Source organism: Symphalangus syndactylus, chromosome 5, assembly GCF_028878055.3.
Source record: "Symphalangus syndactylus isolate Jambi chromosome 5, NHGRI_mSymSyn1-v2.1_pri, whole genome shotgun sequence".
In the NCBI taxonomy this organism is placed as follows: domain Eukaryota; kingdom Metazoa; phylum Chordata; class Mammalia; order Primates; family Hylobatidae; genus Symphalangus; species Symphalangus syndactylus.
The window spans coordinates 131,113,695-131,134,676 of NC_072427.2; the positions used below are offsets into that span (position 1 = coordinate 131,113,695).

The 20,982-nt window shown below is 38.4% G+C and overlaps 1 protein-coding gene across 10 annotated transcripts in view; it reads left to right on the plus strand.

Moving 5' to 3' along the window:
* DNAI7 (dynein axonemal intermediate chain 7) overlaps positions 1 to 20,982 on the plus strand; it is a 92,211-nt gene that overhangs the window by 49,242 nt on the left and 21,987 nt on the right. For all 10 annotated transcript variants that reach the window (XM_055280353.2, XM_063639602.1, XM_055280350.2 and 7 more), the window contains 3 exons: positions 2,269 to 2,415; positions 4,932 to 5,035; positions 7,343 to 7,652. In XM_055280353.2, coding sequence (XP_055136328.2) covers positions 2,269 to 2,415; positions 4,932 to 5,035; positions 7,343 to 7,652 — 561 coding nt within the window. The remainder of the gene's footprint in view (positions 1 to 2,268; positions 2,416 to 4,931; positions 5,036 to 7,342; positions 7,653 to 20,982) is intronic.

A 20,982-nucleotide genomic window follows, 5' to 3' on the forward strand; every position in this document is an offset into this window, starting at 1 on the left:
ACTTAAACACACTTATATGATAATAGAAACTAGAAGGAATTCACTACTCTTATTCCTGTTATTATCCTTTAATGCTTTTTTGGTCCACTTCCTCACAGTTTTTTGCTTCCTGTCATTGCTGCTGTAGTTTAACTTCTTCATGTTGTCATAAGAGGGTAGAACTGTAGACTCTTTTAAGCTCATACCATGCATTGCATGACTTAATCTAAACAACAAGGTTATAAGAGTCATTTAACAAATAAACATAGATTGTGATTTGCTTACAGTCCACTATGAGACCTTAGATGGACCTTACTCTGACTTTCCGTAGACCCAAGGAGTCTCCCGTACAGTCTGAGCTATTTAAATGCCAGGGGATTACTCATACAGTGTTCTTGCTACTACACATCCTGTATACCAGAGAGGCTGCCATGGCATGACGTCAGCTTGGGAATCTGGTACTTTGCAATTAGCAGGGAGGCAGTGGGAAGCAGTACTAGAGTTCACCAGTGATGAGCTGCAAGGGACAGCTTCCTGTTACAAGAATGAGGAGTCAGAAGTAATAAATAGCAAAAATGATGAGAAAAGGATAAGTTCAATAACACAGGAGACAGAGGAGGGGAGTAATCACAGCAATAGGAAAGGAAGAAAGCAGAAAGCTGCAGAACAAGTGGAGTTGGATAGCAGTAACAGAAGGAAATGGCCCCGTAGTAAACACCAGTTTCCAAATTTTCAAATTTATTTAATAAACTCTTATACAGTGCTTAATCTATGCCAAGCTTTGGAAATATTAGCTTTCTGAGTTCTCATAATAACACTAGGAGATAGGAAAAACCCCATTTTTCCAATGAGGAAATTGAGGCAATAACTTGCCCAAGACTACACTGCTAGTTGAGAGGTGGCCAGGATTGAAGCCCAGCATTCTTGCTTGAGTCCATACTACCCTACGCTACGATGCTGCCTGTCTTAATTCAGAAAATTTCTATGTATTATCTGTGTCAGTGTTCAAAATTTAATTCTGCCACTTACTAGTTGTTCCTTCATCACACTGTGCCTCAGTTTCATCATCTATAAAATATGCATGGTAACAATATCTACCTCATAGAGTTATAATGAAGAATGAATGCATTAAAACATATACAGCATATAAAACAGTTCCTGGTGCATAGTAAGCATTCAGTAAAAATATTAGTAGTTCTCTTCCGTCTCCTCCTGATTGTTGTTATATTTTGTTGTTTTTTCTATTATCTCTCAGTCTTAGGAAATGACAAGTTGCCACCCGTTTATTAACTTGCTAATGAAAGCTCTGTCACACATAGTTAACTGGTAGGTCCGAGGGTTTAATTAGATTCAGAGCCACCATTTTCAGCAAGAAGGCATCATAGGTTATGTTGTGTTCTTCATACTGCATCCTATCAGAAGCCATATGATGTTCCATTATTAATTTTTTTTTTTTTTTTTTGAGATGGAGTCTTGCTGTCTCCCAGGCTGGAGTGCAGTGGTGCAATCTCGGCTCACTGCAAGCTCTGCCTCCCGGGTTCACGCCATCCTCCTGACTCAGCCTCCCGAGTAGCTGGGCCTACAGGCGCCCGCCACCACAACTGGCTAATTTTTTGTATTTTTAGTAGAGACGGGGTTTCACCGTGTTAGCCAGGATAGTCTTGATCTCCTGACCTCGTGATCTGCCCGCCTTGGCCTCCCAGAGTGCTGGGCTTACAGGCATGAGCCACTGCACACGGCCTCCATTATTAATTTAATGGTGCGAATTTGATCACATGGTTAAGGTGTTTGCCATTAAATCTCCACATTGCAAAGTACATTTTCCCCAATCTGAGGTCAGATACCTTGACACTGGGACAATTATGTGTTCCTCAACAGCTTTTCACCTAATCATTTAGGTAGCCATTGAGGATCTTTATCTGAAGCAGTTATTACACTGGGGATTGAAAAATGGTGATTTGCTAAGTGATCATTGTACCTACATTAGATAGATGGCATTCTTCTGTAAAGAACTGCTCTTTCTTCACCCCACCTTCCCCCTTTATTTCTGAACATCTAACACTATAGACTCATGGATTTTTATTTATTCAGTGTGTTATAATTAATTTTAAGGGAGTTTGGGAGGAAATTTTTGTTTATGATCTTAAATTATAGAATAAATACAGGAAACGTTTCTATATGTTTTGCTAAGGATGTATTCCTCAATTCAAAAGGGGTAAAACATTCCCTTTTTCACTTGTCCTTGACTATTTCTCTGAGAATTAATGCAAATATTATTTTACTTTACAGTTAATTGAGAAATTGAAATTTATTGTATTGGAAACTCCACCAAGTGATTTGCAAGATAAAAATATAATACAGTACCAAGAATCAATTCTACAACTGCAGGAGCTCCTTCATCTTAAATTCAGTGTAGCCACAGAAATACTTCTCAGAGTAAGTGTGATATTTTGCTTATATATTAAGTTTTATAAGAGCTGACATTTTATGTTATAAAATAATCCAGTATTTTTTTAATTGAAAAATCAAGAGATTATGGAAAAGTTATCAGAATAATTTAAAGTACGTATATTTATCCAGATTTAATAACTGATGATATTTTATTTTTAAACATAATTTATTTTGTTTTGTTTTTTAGAGATAGTAAAGATGGGATCTCCCTGTGTTACCCAGGCTGGTCTAAAACTTCTGGACACAAACAGTCTTTCTTCCGTGGCCTCCCAAAGTACTGGGATTACATGTGTGAGCCACTGCTCCCCGCCAAACATTTTATTTTTAAAGAAATAGAATACTATTTCTATTTGCCATTAAAAGTAATGGCAAAAACCGCAATTACTTTTGCACCAACCTTATTATTATTCTTAGGATAATAATATATAAGGATAGGATAGGAGACCTCATCCTAACATATATATTAGCCAGGCATGGTTTGCCTGTGGTCCCAGCTACTTGGGAGCCTGAGGTGGGAGCATCGCTTGAGCCCAGGAGGTCAGGGCTGCAGTGAACCACTGCACTTCAACCTGGGCAACAGAGGCAGATGCTGTCTCAAAAAAATAAAAATAGAAGAAGAAGGAGAAGAAGAAGAAACTATAATGTTATATTTGAAATGGAAATATCAGCACGAACCAGATTTCTTTTTATTCCATAAATAGGATTTGGGATTTCAGTTCTGGGGCAGGAAAAGTAAAAGATGAGGCTGGATTATCTTACTGTGCTAGAAGGCAAGCAAACGCTCAGAGACTAATGACATTGTATGAAAGGGATGCTGTTCCTAAGAGGCTAGCTTAGAAATCCCACTGATCAAATTTGGAATAATTTGAATATCAGAATAATGATTATAATCAATTATAACAACTTGAATAAATAAAAATTGATGAGTTTATAGTGATACTTCAGAAACAAAGGGGGAAGGTGGAGTGAAGAAAGAACAGTTCTTTACAGTAGAATGCCATCTATCTAATGTGGATGCAGTGATCAGTTAGGAAATCACCATTTTTCAATCCCCAGTGTAATAACTGTTTCAAATAAGGATCCTCAATGGCTACCTAAGTGATTAGGTGAAAAGCTGTTGAGGAATACATAATTCTCCTAGTGCCAAAGTATTTGACCTCAGATTGGGGAAAATGTACTTTGCAATGGGTAGATTTGGTGGTCAGCAACTTAAGCAAGCGATCAAGTTCATATCATTAATAGTGGAACATCATATGTCTTCTGATAGGATGCAGTATGAAGAATACAGCATAACCTATGATGCCTCCTTGCTGAAAATGGTGGATCTGAATCCAGTTAAACCCCTAGACCTTCCAGTGTACAAAAATAAAGAGGACAGAGGAGCAAGTTAAACAATGCCATGAGGAAACAATAATAGAAATCCACAATATGGGACAGTTCTACAAGACAATTGTCCTGAACACTTCAAAAAGTTACAGTTTCAGAAAACAAAAAGTGTGCAGGAATAATCACACTTAAAAAAATTAATAATAAATGTAATCTTCAACATTTTAAAGTTTTTACATTCTAGCAGCCACATACTGACTTACTCAAACCCTTTATGACAGCTGATTTCTTGAGCACTAGGCATCAAACTGTTAGTTTTTAAAATTCTTAAGAACATACTTGAATTTTATGATTAATGTTGGATATTAAGTATTAGACTAGTGAAAACACGACTCATCTGGATTTTATAAGCTAGATATTTTGCTTTCTAAACTTTATGTGTTTGGAGATAGGTTAACTTTTGCAGTAGAGTAGTCTACATTATAATAAGATACAGATAAAGCAGCATGTGTATAGTTAAAATGAAAAGTCATGATTCTGATGTTATGACTGAGAAAGGTAACATAATATTAATCCACAGGTGCTACCTGGAAATGTAGAAGCAACTTTATTTTTCACTTTTCTGAGACCCAGTCTTGCTCTGTCACCCAGGCTAGAGTGCATGGTGCAATCATGGCTCACTGCAGCCTCAACCTCCCAGACTCAAGCAATCCTTCCACCTAGGATCCTCCCAGCTCCCAAGTAGCTGGGACTACAGGTGCACACCACCACACCCAGCTAATTTTTTGTAGAGATGGGAGGTCTCATTATGTTGCCCAGGCTTTTCTTGAACTCCTGGTCTCAAATGATCCTTACGACTTGGCCTACCAAAGTGCTCAGATTACAGGTATGAGCCACCTCACCCAACCTAAGAGCAACTTTAGTCCTTAGCCACCTTAGGAGAAACTGAATGGAAAAAGGAGATGCATATTTAAGTAAGTAAATATGTTTGCATCCTTTTAGAGAATTTTTTAAAACAATTCTTTGCCATGTTGATTGAACCTTATTTTTACCCAAGTTACTCTGTTAGGTGATTAATAAAGGGAATCCAACACATAAGTGATAAAGTAATTTATCTAAGTTGTATAATTTATGAGGCCTGTGGCCCTTTATAATGTTTTCTTTTTCTCTTACAGCAAGCTAGTACTTTGGCAGATCTGGACAGTGGAAATATGGAAAAAGTCATTAAAGATGAAAACGTTACTCTGTATGTGTGGGCAAACCTCAAGAAGAATCCAAGGTACCCTTGTGGGTAATACTTTCCCTGTAGGTGGAAAAAAAGACATTGAGCCACATCATGATTGCCAGACAGATGCCTATTGCATAGCAGCATGGTGTGTTTGGAAAAGCCCATTTCAGGAAGTTAGCCCACTAAGGGTTGAATCAGAAACCCGCCATTTTCTTACACAAGTTACTTTGTTGAGCTTCAGTATATCATCAATAAAATGATGATTGTGTCACTTAATAGGATTGGATTGAAGATTAAACATTAGTGCATGTAAAAGTTATAGCACAGTGTTTATTACAAATACACACTCATTAAATGCCAGGTCTTCCTCTTCTCTTTACCCACTTAACTCCTCTGCCCTCCAAAAAAGTAGAAGTGGTAGGTACTTTCTTTTTCTTTTTTTTTTTGAGACACAGTCTTGCTCTGTTGTCTAGGCTGGAGTGCAGTGGTGTGATCTCGGCTCACTACAACCTTTGCCTCCTGGGTTCAAGCGATTCTTTGTGCCTCAGCCTCCTGAGTAGCTGGGATTACAGGTGGGCGCCACCACACCTGGCTAATTGCATTTTTAGTAGAGACAGGGTTTCACCATGTTGGTCAGGTTGGTCTCAAACTCCTGACCTCAAGTAATCAGGCTGCCTTGGCCTTCCAAAGCGCTGGGATTACAGGCGTGAGCCACTGCGCCTGGCTAATAGGTACTTTCTATATGGCAATCTGGATTTTCTTTTTCATGTATCTTTGTGAACTGTTAAAAATAATAGGTTTTCTTTTCTTTTTGTTTTTTTTGAGACGGAGTTTTGCTCTTGTTGCCCAGGCTGGAGTGCAATGGCGCAATCTTGGCTCACTGCAACCTCTGCCTCCTGTGTTCAAGCGATTCGCCTGCCTCAGCCTCCCAAGTAGCTGGGATTACAGGCATGCGCCACCACGCCTGGCTAATTTTGTATTTTTAGTAGAGACGTGGTTTCTCCATGTTAGTCAGGCTGGTCTCAAACTCCCGACCTCAGGTGATCTGTGTGTCTCGGCCTCCCAAAGTGCTGGGATTACGGGTGTGAGCCACTGCACCCGGCAAAAAATAATAGGTTTTCATATGTGTATTTCTTGGACATTTAAGTGCTATTTCCCCAATAGTTTTCAACAAACATCTTTCTGAGGAATGTGATGATGGCAAATTCATGATCACTTGGTTGCTGCTTGATCTTTAAACATTTTAAGTTACTTGCATTAGTATAGCAGTGAGTTTTAGAGAAAAATTACCAGAATTAAAATTAGAAGGCCTAGGTGTTCTGGTCCTACCTCTGAAAAGACTAGCCATGTGACATTTAAAAAAAACTGGACTTTATTTTTGATATTTAGTAAAAGGGAAGAACAAAATATTTCCCAAGTTCCCTCCATTTGCTATGAAAAAGAAAAAAACCAACTTTTTGGTTTACATCTAATCAGAGACAATATAGTAACCTTTCTCATTGTAAAATATGTCAAGTACAGAAAAGTTAAGGAAATTACCCTGTATAGTTTTAAAAGAATAAAAATAAAATGAATAGCTGTGTACTCACTACCCGGGTTTAAGAAGAGAATTAGGTGGTATCTTTTACGAGATAAGGAATAGTGCAAGCAGAACAAGTTTCACTTTGATGATGACTGGGGTGGGGGTTGTAAGGATGATGAGTTTGGTGCTGAACTGGCTGTGTTTGAAGTACTTATAAGATATCAAAATGCAACTGGCTGAAGGCATTGAGAGAAATCTGAGGTGTGGTATATTTTGAGAAGTCTTCAACATATAGACCAATGGTTCTTCACTTTTCGGGAGTGGTAGATTCTTCCGAATGTCAGGTAATTACAGATGCTTGCACTTGTGGAAGGGCATTTTTGGACCTCTTAAAGTCCATTCAGAGATGCATCATACCCCTACCCAACTCTAGGAAAAATAAAGCTCATATTACAAACCTGATAGTGTAGATAGTAATTGAGGCCACAGAAGTAACAATATCCAGAGAGTGTGTGTTGAGGGAGAGGAGAAAGAGGGCTGAGGATGGAGCACTGAGTAGTATCAACATTGAAGGGATGGTTAGGAAGAAGGCCATATAGAGGAGACAGAAGGAACTTCAGAGATGGAGAAGACTGTGGGGTTATGGATCCCAATAAACTGTTTTGAGAAGGATAGCATCAGCAACTTGGTCCAAATGCTGCAAAGAAAGCACATATGATCAGACTCAAAATTGGAGTAAAATTAAAGTGAAGAGAAATACTGTTTAAGTATAAATTTGACACAGATCTAGAGTTTCCTAGGGTCTCATCTTTTTTATTGTAATTAATTATTAACAGGCACAGAAGTATCAGATTCTCTGAAACACAAATTGGATTTGAGATTCCAAGGATATTAGCAACAAGTGACATTGCTGTACGACTCCTGCATACCCACTATGATCATGTTTCTGCACTGCACCCTGTTTCAACACCATCAAAAGAACACACTTCTGCAGTAACTGAGCTTGTCAAAGATATTAAGAATGTAGAAAAAGCAATCAGCAAAGAGGTCGAAGAAGAGTCCAAACAACAAGAAAGAGGGTCTCACTTAATTCAGGAGGAAGAAATAAAAGTTGAGGAGGAACAAGGTGATATTGAAGTGAAAATGGTAGGACACATTTAAATATACACATTTTTTTATTCATGCAACATGTGTTATTAGATTACCTTAAAGTATTCTCAAGATTTTTCCTAAACAACTAGAAATTGTCTGGGAGCTACTTTCTTGCCAGTGCCTCAATTTTTAATGTGTATCTTTTTCTTGCCTTCCATTAATAGTCAATTAATAGTTGAGCCACTAGCTTCAATAGCCTAAAGTTCAGCACAGGAATTGCTTATTTTTATATTAGGTACACAACTGGGCAGCTTTGATGCCACTTAATTTTTGTGTATTTATTTATTTTTTGAGACAGAGTCTTGCTCTATGGTCCAGGCTGGAGTGCAGTGGCGCAATCTTGGCTCACTGCAAGCTCCGCCTCCCAGGTTCACGCCATTCTCCTGCCTCAGCCTCCCAAGTAGCTGGGACTACAGGCTCCCGCCACCATGCCTGGCTAATTTTGTGTATTTTTAGTAGAGACGGGGTTTCACCGTGTTAGCCAGGATGGTCTCGATCTCCTGACCTCGTGATCCACCAGCCTCAGCCTCCCCAAGTGCTGGGATTACAGGCGTGAGCCACCGCGCCCGGCCTTTGTATATTTATTATATATTTCAAACTCAAGGGAACTTGCCATTAAATGGAAACTTAGAGTAAATAATCTTATATTACCCTGTTATTTCCTCAGTTTTTGGTTTTGTAAGAAATAATTTTATAAAGTAAAAATTAGTTTTCTTAAAATATTACACTCTTCTCTGAAAATTTGACATCTTTAGATACAGCTTTTGACCAATTTAATAATCATATTCCTTTAGTTAGCTGCTTCTCTTTTTTCTGTTGGCAAGATTGTCAAGCTACTTATTTATGTTAGAAAAAAAATGTCTCTTAAGAATTTAGTAATACTTCCTCAGAGCTAAGCAGATTCTTTGTTTAATAGCCTATTTGCATGTTATGAGGGACCAAAAAATCTCAAGTTTTCTGACAAGTGCTTAAGACATGAAATGTATTGGTTTATTGATTTATTTTCTTTAAACACAGGAAAGGATTAAGGATTAGATTGAATACAAATTTAAAATCAGAATAGGAATTATTACATACTCTAAGAACAAGTGATTTATTAAGAATTCAATTTAAAATATTACACTGGTATCAAAAATTATAGGCCGGGCATGGTGGCTCACACCTGTAATCCCAGCACTTTGAGGTCAGGAGTTCGAGACCAGCCTGGCCAACATGGTGAAACCCTGTCTCTACTAAAAATACAGAAAATTAGCCGGGCGTGGTGGTGTATACCTGTAATCCCAGCTACTTGGGAGGCTGAGACAAGATAATTGCTTCAACCCGTTGCAGTGAGCCGAGATCGTGCCATTGCACTTCAGCCTGAGTGACAGAGTGAGACTTTGTCTCAAAAAAAAAAAAAAAAAATTATGAAGACTCTAGCAATGTAGAAAAATGGATATGACATAATGCTAAGTATAAAAAAATTGTATTTAGACTCTAATGAAAAGCACGTGAAAATTTTAAAGGCATAAGGAAATGAGAACCCAGAAATCTGTGCATAGCTGATATTTTAGAGAGGAGGGAAATGAGTGATTTATTCCTCTTTAAAAATTTGTCGTTTTTGTTTAAATGTTTTTTGGGCAATAAGATAGTTTTTAAAATAAAACTTTCATGTGAACTCAGGTAATTTAGAAGCTTTACTAGAGACAATAGTATTTCCAGTTCTCTTCCCTTTCCTGGAATATGGAAGGATTATACTCCTTTTCACGTTGAAGCTAGGCATGACCATGTGACTTACTTTAGCTAATAAGATGTGATTAGACATGACAAACTCATTTCCAAGGGGGAAAAAAAAGAATGGGTAAATAGGTCTTGGACTTATCATTGTTTCAATATGGAGTAAAATACAAAATTAAACCCCATTAACCTAAAATAAAATTAGGGAGGATTTGTGATTTTATATTCCTGAAAACAATCTATCAGTATTTTACATAAGAATTTCATGTTATTGATTTTAAAATTGTGAAATAATAATTTGAAACCATATAATTTGAACTATTACTTGCATTTACATGGCTAAAGCAATTTTTTCTTATGCATCTATCTCAAAGTGGCCTCATACAGTAATAATTCATTATAGTTCTGTTAATTTTGGCAGTAGTTTTTTTTTTTTTTATTTCAAAAGGTTTTTGGGGAACAAGTGGCATTTGGTTACATGGATAAGTTCTTTAGTGGTGATTTCTAAGATTTTGGTGTCCCCATTATCCGAGCAGTGGACACCGTACCCATCGTGTAGTCTTTTATCCCTCATCCCCCTCCCACCCTTCCCTTGAGTCCCCAAAGTCCATTGTATCATTCTTACGCATTTGCATCCTCATAGCTTAGCTCCCACTTATAAGTGAGAACATGTGATGTTTGGTTTTCTATTCCTGGGTTACTTCACTTACAATAATGGTCTCCAGTTCCATCCAGGTTGCTGCAAATGCCATTATTTCGTTCTTTTTTATGGCTGAGTGGTATTCCATGGTACACATATACCTCATTTTCTTTATCCACTTGTTGATTGCTGGGCATTTGGGCTGGTTCCATGTTTTTGCAATTGCAAATTGTCCTGCTATAAACATGCATGTGCGAGTGTCCTTTTCATATGACTTATTTTCCTCTGGGCAGATACCCAGTACTGGGATTGCTGGATCAGATGGTAGATCTACTTTTAGTTTTTTCAGGAATGTATTAGTTTACATTCCCACCATCAGTGTAAAAGTGTTCTCTTTTCACCACATCCACTCAAATATCTATTATTTTTTGATTTTTAAATTATGGCCTTTTTTTTTCCTTTTTTGAGACAGAGTCTCACTCTGTCACTCAGGCTGGAGAGCAGTGGCATGATCTCAGCTCACTACAACCTCCGCCTCCCAGGTTCAAGCAGTTCTCTTGCCTCAGACTCCCAAGTAGCTGGGATTACAGGTACGTGCCACCACGCCTGGCTAATTTTTTGTATTTTTAGTAGATACAGGGTTTCACCATGTTAGCCAGGATGGTCTCGATCTCCTGACCTCATGGTCCACCTGCCTTGGCCTCCCAAAGTGCTGGGATAACAGGAGTGAGCCACCGCACTGTGCCAATTATGGCCATTTTTGCAGGAGTGAGGTAGTATCACATTGTGGTTTTGGATTTCCTTAATAATTAGTAATGTTGAGCATTTTTTCTTATGTTTCTTGGCGATTTGTATATCTTCTTTTGAGAATTGTCTATTCAGGTCCTTAGCCCACTTTTTGATGGGATTATTATTTTCTTGCTGATTTGTTTGAGTTCCTTATACATTGTGGATATTCTGCATCTAATAATCTTTGTTAGATGCATAGATTGTGAAGATTTTCTCCTGCCTGTGGGTTGTCTGTTTACTCTGCTGATTATTTCTTTTGCTATGCAGAAGCTTTTTAGTTTAGGTATCATCTATTTATCATTGTTGTTTTTGCATTTGCTTTTGGGCTCTTTTTCATGAAGTCTTTGCCTAAGCCAATGTCTAGAAGGGTTGCTCCAATGTTATTTTCTATAATTTTTGTGGTTTCAGGTCTTAGATTTAAGTCTTTGATTCATTTGGAGTTGATTTTTGTATAAGGTGAGAGATGAGGATTCAGTTTCATTCTTCTATACATGGCTTGCCCATTATTCCAGCACCATTTGTTCAATCGGGTGTCCTTTCCTCCACTTTGTTTTTGTTTGCTTTGTCAAAGGTCAGTTGACTGTAAGTATTTGCCTTTATTTCCAGGTTCTCTGTTCTGTTCCATTGGTCTATATGCCTATTTTTATACCAGTACCATGCTGTTTTGGTGACTATAGCTTAATAGTATAGTTTGAAGTCAGGTAATGCAATGCCTCCAGATTTGTTCTTTTTGCTTAGTCTTGGTTTGGCTATGTGGGCTCTTTTTTGGTTTCATATGAATTTTAGGATTTTTTTTTTCTAGTTCCGTGAAGAATGATGATGATGGTATTTTGATGGGAATTGCATTGAATTTGTGGATTGGTTTTGGCAGTATGGTCATTTTCACAATGTGATTCTACCCACCCATGAGCATGGGATGTATTTCCATTTGTTTGTGACATCTGTGATTTCTTTCAGCAGTGTTTTGTAGTTTTCCTCGTAGAGGTCTTTCAGCTCCTTGGTTAGGTACATTCCTAAGTATTTTATTTATTATTTATTTTTGCAACTACTGTAAAAGGGGCTGAGTTCTTGATTTGATTCTCAGCTTGGTCACTGTTGGTGTATAGCAGTGCTACTGATTTGTGTACGTTGATTTTGTATGCTGAAACTTTACTAAATTCATTTATCATATCTAGGAGCTTTTAGGATGTGTCTTTAGGGTTTTCTAGGTGTACAGTCATATCATCAGCAAACAATGAGAGTTTGACTTCCCCTTTACTGATTTGGATGCCCTTCATTTTTTTATCTTGTCTGATTGCTCTGGCTAGGACTTCCAGTACTATGTTGAATAGAAGTGGTGAAAGTGGGCATCCTTGTCTTGTTCCAGTTCTCAGGGGTAATGCTTTCAATGTTTCCCTATTCAGTACAATGTTGGCTGTGGGTTTGTCATAGATGGCTTTTATTAGCTTAAGGCATTTCCATTCTATGCCGATTTTGCTGAGAGTTGTAATCATAAAGAGATGCTGGATTTTGTCAGATGCTTTGTTTTTAATTCTATGTGGTATATCACATTTATTGACTTCCACATGTTAAACCGTTTCTGCATCTATGGTATGAAACCCACTTGATCATGGTGAATTATCTTTTTAAAAAAGTTTATTCATTATTATATACTTTAAGTTCTGGGATACATGTGCAGAATATGCAGGTTTGTTACATAGATATACACGTGACATGGTAGTTTGCTGCACCCATCAACCTGTCATCTACATTAGGTATTTCTCCTAATGCTATCCTTCCCCTATCCCCCCATCCCCTGACAGGCCCCAGTGTGTGATGTTCCCCTCCCTGTGTCCATGTGTTCTCATCATTCAACTCCCACTTATGAGTGAGAACATGCAGTGTTTGGTTTTCTGTTCTGGTGTTAGTTTGCTGAGAACGATGGTTTCCAGCTTCATCCATGTCCCTGCAAAGGATATGAACTCATCCTTTTTTATGGCTGCATGAATTATCTTTTTGATATGCTGTTGGATTCGGTTAGCTAATATTTTGTTGAGGATTTTTACATCTATGTTCATTAGGGATATTGATCTGTAGTTTCCTTTCTTGTTATACCCTTTCCTGGTTTTGGTATTAGGGTGATACTGGTTCCATGGAATGATTTAGGAAGGATTCCCTCTTTCTCTATCTTTTGGAATAGTGTCAATAGGATTGGTACCAGTTTTTCTTTGAATGCCTGATAGAATTCAGCTGTGAATCCATCTGGTTCTGGACTTTTTTTTTATTGGCAATTTTTTTTTAATTACCATTTCAGTCTTGCTGCTTGCCATTGATCTGTTCAGAGCTTCTATTTATTTCTGTTTTAATCTGGGAGAGTTGTATATTTCCAGGAATCTATTCATCTGCTTTAAGTTTTCTGGTTTGTGTGCATAAAGGTGTTCATAGTAGTCTTGAATGATCTTTTGTATTTGTGTGCTATCAATTGTAGTATCTCTCATTTTGTTTCTAATTGAGTTTATTTGAATCTTCTCTCTTCTTGGTTAATATCACTAATGGTCTGTCGATTTTGTTTATCTTTTCAAAAAACCGGATTTTTATCTCATTTATCTTTTGTATTTTTTTGTTTCAATTTCATTTAGTTCTGCTCTGATCTTAGCTATTTCTTTTCTTCTGCTTTGTTTGGGTTTGGTTTGTTCTTTTTTCTCTAGTTCCTTGAGGTGTGTCTTCAGATTATCTATTTGTGCTCTTTCAGAGTTTTTGATTTAGGTATTTAATACCATGAATTTTCCTCTTAGCATCACTTTTGCTGTATCCCAGAGGTTTTGATAGGTTTTGTCACTATTATCGTTCAGTTCAAAGAATTTTTAAATTTCTTTGAAATTTTGATTTTATTGTTGACCCAATGATTGTTTAGGAGCAGATTATTTAATTTTCATGTATTTGCATGGTTTTGAGGGTTCCTTTTAAAGTTGATTTCCAATTTTATTCCCTGTGGTCTGAGAGAATACTGAATATAATTTTGATTTTCTTAAATTTATTTATTTGAGACCAAGTCTTACTCTGTCGCCAGGCTGGAGTGCAGTGGCGTGATATCGGCTCACTGCAGTCTCTGCCTCCTGGGTTCCAGTGATTCTCCTGCTTCAGCCTTCTGGGTAGCTGGGATTATGGGCAAATGCCACCATGCTCAGCTATTTTTTGTATTTTTAGTAGAGACAGAGTTGCACCATTTGGCCCAGCTGGTCTCCAACTCCTGATCTAAGGTGATCCGCCAGTCTTGGCCTCCAAAACGGCTGGGATTACAGGTATGAGCCACTGTGCCTGGCCCGATTTTCTTAAATTTATTGAGACTTGTTTTGTGGCCTCTCGTATGGTATATCTTGGATAATGTTCCTTGAGCTGATGAATAATAGAATGTATATTCTGCAGTGGTTGAGTAGAGTGTTGTGTAAATATGTGTTAAGTCCATTTGTTCTAGGGTGTAGTTTAATTGTTTTTTTTTTTTTTCCATTTTCTGTCTTGATGACCTGTCTAGTGCTGTCAGTGTTGGAGTCCCCCACTATTATTGTGTTGCCATCTATCTCATTTCTTAGGTCTAGTAGTAATTGTTTTATACATTTGGGAACTCCAGTGTTAGGTGCATATATATTTAGGATTGTAATGTTTTCCTGTTGGACTAGACCTTTTATCATTATGCAGTGTCCCTCTTTGTCTTTTTAAACTACTGTTGTTTATAGTCTGTTTTATCTGATATAAGAACAGCTACTCCTGCTTGCTTTTGGTGTCCATTTGCATGGAATATCTTTTTCCACCTCTTTACTTTAAGTTTATGTGACTCTTTATGTGTTAGGTGAGTCTCTTGGAGACAACAGGTTCTTGGTTGGTGAATTCTTATCCATTCTGTGGTTCTGTATCTTTTAAGTGGAGCATTTAGGCCATTTACATCCAATGTTAGTATTGAGATGTGAGGTACTATTCTATTCATTGTGCTAGTTGTTGCCTAAATATATTATTTTTTTGTTTGTTTTGTTTTTACGTTGTGTTATTGTTTTATAGGCCCTGTGAGATTTATGCTTTAAGGAGGTTCTATTTTGGTATATTTTGAGGTTTTGTTTCAAGATTTATAACTCCTTTTAGCAATTCTTGTAGTGCTGACTTAGTGGTAAATCCTCTTAGCATTTGTTTGTCTGAAAAAGACTTTATCTTTCCTTCATTTTTGAAGCTTAGTTTTGCTGGATACAAAATTCTAGGCTGATAATTATTTTGTTTAAGGAGGCTAAAGATAGGACCCCAATCCCTTCTAGCATGTAGGGTTTCAGCTGAGAAATCTGCTTTTAATCTTTTGCCTCAGATTTCTTTTTTTTTTTTTTTTTAATTATACGTTAGGTTTTAGGGTACATGTGCACAATGTGCAGGTTTGTTACATATGTATCCATGTGCCATGTTGATTTCCTGCACCCATTAACTCCTCATTTAGCATTAGGTATATCTCCTAATGCTGTCCCTCCCCCCTCCCCCCACTCCACAACAGTCCCCGGAGTGTGATGTTCCCCTTCCTGTGTCCATGAGTTCTCATTGTTCAATTCCCACCTATGAGTGAGAACATGCGGTGTTTGCCTCAGATTTCTTAAGATTTTTTCCTTTGTCTTGACTTTAGATAACCTGATGACTGTGTGCCTAGGTGATTATCTTTTTACGGTAAATTTCCCAGGCATTATTTGAGCTTCTTGTGTTTGGATATCTAGATTTCTGGCAAAAAACAGGGAAGTTTTCCTTGATTATTCTTTCAAACATATTTTCTGAGCTTTTAGATTTCTCTTCTTCCTTGGGAACACCAGTTATTCTTTGATTTGGTTGTTTACATAATCCCAGACTTCTTGGAGGCTTTGTTCATTTTTTAAAATTCTTTTTTCTTTGTCTTTGTTGGATTGGGTTAATGATTCAAAAGCCTTGTCTCCAAGCTTTGAAGTTCTTTCTTCTATTTGTTTAGTTCTATTGTTGAAAACTTTCCAGTGTATTTTGCATTTCTCTAAGTGTGTCGTTCTTTTCCAGAAGTTGTGATTGTTTTTTATTTATGCTATCTATTTCTCTGGAGATTTTTTTATCCATCGCTGTATCGTTTTTACAATTTCTTTAAGTTGGTTTTCACCTCTGATGACTCCTTGAGTAGCCTAATAATCGGCCTTCTGAATTCTTTTTGTGGCAATTCGGAGATTTTTTCTTGGCTTGGATCTACTGCTGATGAGCTGGTGTGATCTTTTGGGGGTGTTAAAGAACCTTGCCTTTTCGTATTACCAGAATTGTTTTTCTGGTTCCTACTCACTTGGGTAGACTATATGAGAGGAAAGATCGGGGGCTCAAGGGCTGCTTTTCAGATTCGTTTGTCCCACAGGGTGATCCCTTGATGTGCTCTCCCGCTTCCCCTACAGATGAGGCTTCCTGAGAGCCAGACTGCAGTTATTATTATTACTTTTCTGGGTCTAGCCACCCACTGGAGCTACTGCGCTCCAGGTTGGTATTGCAGAGTGTCTGCAAAGAGTCCTGTAATGTGATTCATCTTCAGGGCTCTCAACTGTGGATACCAGAACCTGCTCTAGTGGAGGTAGCAGGGGAATGAAATGGACTCTGTGAGGGTTCTTGGTTGTAGTTTTGTTTAGGGCACTGGTTTTCTCAAATGCTGGCTGTTCGTTGGCCTCCAGCCAGGAGGTGGCGCTTTCAAGAGGGCATCAGCTGCAGTAGTGTGGGAGGATACAAGCTTGCCCTAAGGTAACCTGGATAAGTATTCAGGTTTCTCAGGTGATGGGTGGGGCCATAGAGCTCCCAAGAGATTATGTCTTTTGCCTTTGGCTGTCAGGGTAGGCAAAGAAAGGCCGTCAGGTGGAGGCAGGTATAGGCATGTCTGGGCTCTGACTCTCCTTGGGCAGGGGTTGCTATGGTTGCTCTGGGGGATGGGGGTATGCTTCTCAGGCCAGTGGAATTATGCTCCCAGGGGGATTATGGCTGCCTCTGCTGTGTCATACAGGCTGCCAGAGAGGTGAGGGAAAGACAGCAGTGATGGGCCTCACCCAGCTCCTACACATCCATCAAGGCCAGTCTCGCTCCCACCATGCACCACCAATAGCACTGAGTTTATATCCGGGCAACCAATGAGTAGGGCTGAGATCTTGCCCCAGGCTACAAGCCTCCCGGCTAAGAAAGCAAACAGGGCTTTTGCTGCCCTGCCCTCTCCGCCGCCCTCTGTGGCTTCTGTACTTGTATCTGTACTTCCCATTTCCCACCGCCCCCCATCCCCTGTTCCCGGATCCTGCCCAGGAAAATTTGTGCTTGGTGGAAGTTATTGCAAAGTTCAGCTAGAAGTTTCCTTCTCCCTGTGGTCCTTCCCCAATTCCACTGGCAGCTCTCCCCAAGGACCCCTGTGAGATAAAGTCAGAAATGGCTTCTCTGGAGACCAGGAGCGCCTACGGGGCTCTTCCCACTGCTTCTTCTACTTTTATATTTCATTCGGCTTTCTAAATCCATTTCAGTTCTAGGTAAGGTTAAATCCTTCTCCCATGATGTGGATTTTCAGGTTCCCCAGTGAGGATGTGTGTTTGGAGGCGGATTATCCCCCCTCACACTTTGGACACTCACAGTATTTTGGCTGTCTCATGGAGTTTGCAGTGGCAAGTGCTTCTTTCAGAGTCTGAATTATTTCAGTTTTCCTGGTGTGTTCCTGCAGTAGTTCTTGGAGCAAAAGTTCATAACGTGAGTCTCCATACCCTATTCTGTCTGTCCAAGTGGGAGCTTCAAGTTAGCCCTGCCTTGTATCTGCCATTTTTCCTGCAAGTCTGGCAATACTTTAATATTAAATATATAAGCATATGAATCCACTACAATACTGACTGGATAGTGAATTTATATCTTCTTCTCAATATTTGTCATCAATTACTGTAGACAGCTAGTGGGCCTGGAAGTACCAAGCTAAGCTTTTCTTAGTTTGAATGGCCCTTACCAATGAGTTTTAACTTCATCCAGTTTTTGTTATTATTTAATGTTACATTGAACCATTTTAGGTTATAATGATGAATAAAGATATGCAAATGATGATGTTGAAAGTGCCACAAAAGTACACCAAGAAGGCCGGGTGTGGTGGCTCATGCCTGTAATCCCCAGCACTTTGGGAGGCTGAGGCAGGTGGGTCACCTGAGGTCAGGAGTTTGAGATCAGCCCGTCCAACATGGTGAAACCCTGTCTCTATTAAAAATACAAAAATTAGCTGGGCATGGTGGCATGTGCCTGTAATCCCAACTGCTCAGGAGGCTGAGGCACGAGAATCACTTGAACCTGGGAGGTGGAGGTTGCAATGAGCTGCGATCGCGCCATTGCACTCTAGCCTGAGTGAGACTCTGTCTTAAAAAAAAAAAAAAAAAAAAAAAAAAAAAGTACGCCAAGGAAAACCATTATAATGAATGGTAAGATGCACATTTTATCAAATTTGAGGCTATGTTCAAATACATAGTCTAGGCTGGGTGCAGTGGCTCAAGGCCTAAACAAGAGGATCCCTTGGGCTCAGGAGTTCAAGACCAGCCTGAGCAACGTAGCGAGACCTCATCTGTACTAAAAATCAAAAAAAGTAGCCGGATGTGGTGGCATGTGCCTATAGTTCAAGTTACCAGGAACCCTGAGGTGAGAGGATTGCCTGAGCCCAGGAGGTCGAGGCTGCAGTGAGCAGTGATCATGCCACTGCACTCAAGCCTAGGCGAGAGAGCGGGACCCTGTCTTAAAAACAGAAATAAAAACAAATACATAGTCCAAGAAACCTCCAGTAAAGATCAGCAGGCAATTAGTGATATGGCAGAAATAATTTTACTTTATAAAAGGCAATGAAAACTTGTCCAAAGTCTGTGAATGGTAAGAATTGTGTGAATGGTAGATACAGGAACCTGGCTGGAGGATTTATATCCATGGGATTTAGAAAGAGACAGGTGATTGCCTGGAAAGTGAGAGTAACATTGACTCAGCACCCTCCTTTCCAGGAACACATCTCACCACCGCCCAACAGACACATGTGTAGACGCTTATGCTTATGTATCTGTGCTCTATCCTTCTGCTGAAAACCCCACAGCATTCTGAAAATGCTAATATGAATAATGCTGAAGTATGTATGATTTCCACAGAAGCAGAAGAACCCCATAGTATTGGTGAGGTGTGCCAGGGCAGGAGGGGAAAGCCATCTTCCATGCTGAAGGGGGAAGGGTGGTGGGTGAATGCCTAGAGTGAAGAATCCCCCAACGCAAAACTACTTGTCAGATGGGCCTATACGTGCCACAGATTCTGAAAAGTGTAAACCGCCTTTTGTAAATGTGAGTAGACTGCAGGGAGCAAAACCCACTAGATTTATAAAGACAGTCAGCAGCTCAAAAGAGGAAGACGGAGATAATTTGATGGGATTTGTTAGGGGAGAAGAATGGGAGATGATGGATAGAAATAGGAGTGTAATATCTATATAAAAGAAACTCTAGAAGTCGAGAATGGACAGGATGAGTTTGATATAATAATTGGTGCTGGGGCAGTTGACTAAGATTTACAATAAATTTTGATTCTCACTTTACCCTAAAGACTAAAAAAAAAAAACACATAGTTTTAAATATAAAAACAAACTAAAGTATTCAAAAATTATAAAAATAATGAAAGTATTTGACGAGAATATAGGAAACATTTTATTATCTTTACTAAGAAGACCTTTCTTAGTTATCAGTGCATCAAAACCAAAAGCATGAATGAAAAAGAGTTTGGATTCAAATATTTGAGTAGCCCCATAAACCTCATTATAAACAAAGCTGAAAGGCAAATAACAGACTAAGAAAAATATTTCAACATACGTGACAAAGGGTTATACCCTAATATAAAGAATTTGTACACATCAGTGAGAAGACAATTTCTCAATATAAAATTAAGCAAAGGACATGAGCAGGCAGCTGAGAAAAATACAACTAGCCAATAAAAATACAAAAATGTACTGAACCAAAGAAGTAATCAAATTAGGAAAAAAAATGTCATTTGTTTTCCTATCAGATTGAGCAGGCAGGCGTCTTCACATACTGTTACTAGAAGTGTAAATCTGTACAGTCCTTATTGGGCACCATGTAAACATGCCTATGATTAGTGATTTCACTTATAGTAATTAATTATTAGAAAATAATAGGACACCATAAATAAAAATGATTGTGCCAAGATGTTCATTGAAGCTTTTTTATAGCAGCAGAAACAGTCCACAAATTAAAATAATTGTAAACTATCCAAACAACACTACTTTGTTTGGATATTTGGATATTTTATCATTTAAAATGACACAGATTTTACATACTTTTCTATGGAAAGATCCCTAGGCTGTATTGTTATTTTTTTTTTTTAAAGTTAAAACTTCATTATCAATATGATTCTGTTTTTTTTGAATGCACAGAAAAAAATCTAGAGGCCTCTTTACCAAAGAGTGGCTATCTTTTGGTGGTGGGGGAAAGAACGTGAGAAGGATGGGATGGTGGTATATTATCAGTGATTTTTTTTTACTCTCTATACTCTGTTGTATTATTTGAATTTTCAATAAATAAGTACTGAACACGCAATACTTTCCTCATAGGAAATGAAACAATTTATTTCCCATTTTGGCTTTAAAGGGGGAAAGTTCATGATAAGCCTCTGTGCTGAGGTGAAATTCCCTTCCTCCCATCACACTAATCCCTGTACCTAACTTCTACTTGTCTTCATTCAACTTACCTTAAATTTTACCTCCAGAGAATCCTCCGTCTACTCAGATTAAATTAGATGTCTCTCCACTATGCTCTTGTCATTCTGTTTAATTATTATAATTCTTGCCTTAAACACTAAATTATGATCTTGAGGGCAAGAATTTCTTGATAGACTTCATATTTAGGCAGAGAGCATAGAGCTTATGATAAGGGCTCAATGAATGTTTATTGAATGAAGGAAGGAAGAAGTGAATGAATGGATGTTAAGTGATGAAAAGCAGGCCCTAACTTGAGTCGGATTTGTTGTGAGCAGCCTTCATAAATTGGGGAATTCAACCACTATCCTCCTCAAAGTTATCCTGCCTTTTGAGAGATACTTAAGATCCTCTTCATTACAGTTGGGTGTGCTGGAGATCACTTCTGCTACCTTTACGGATTCTGCAAGCTGGTCACTGGGGATTCTTGGGACTCTCTC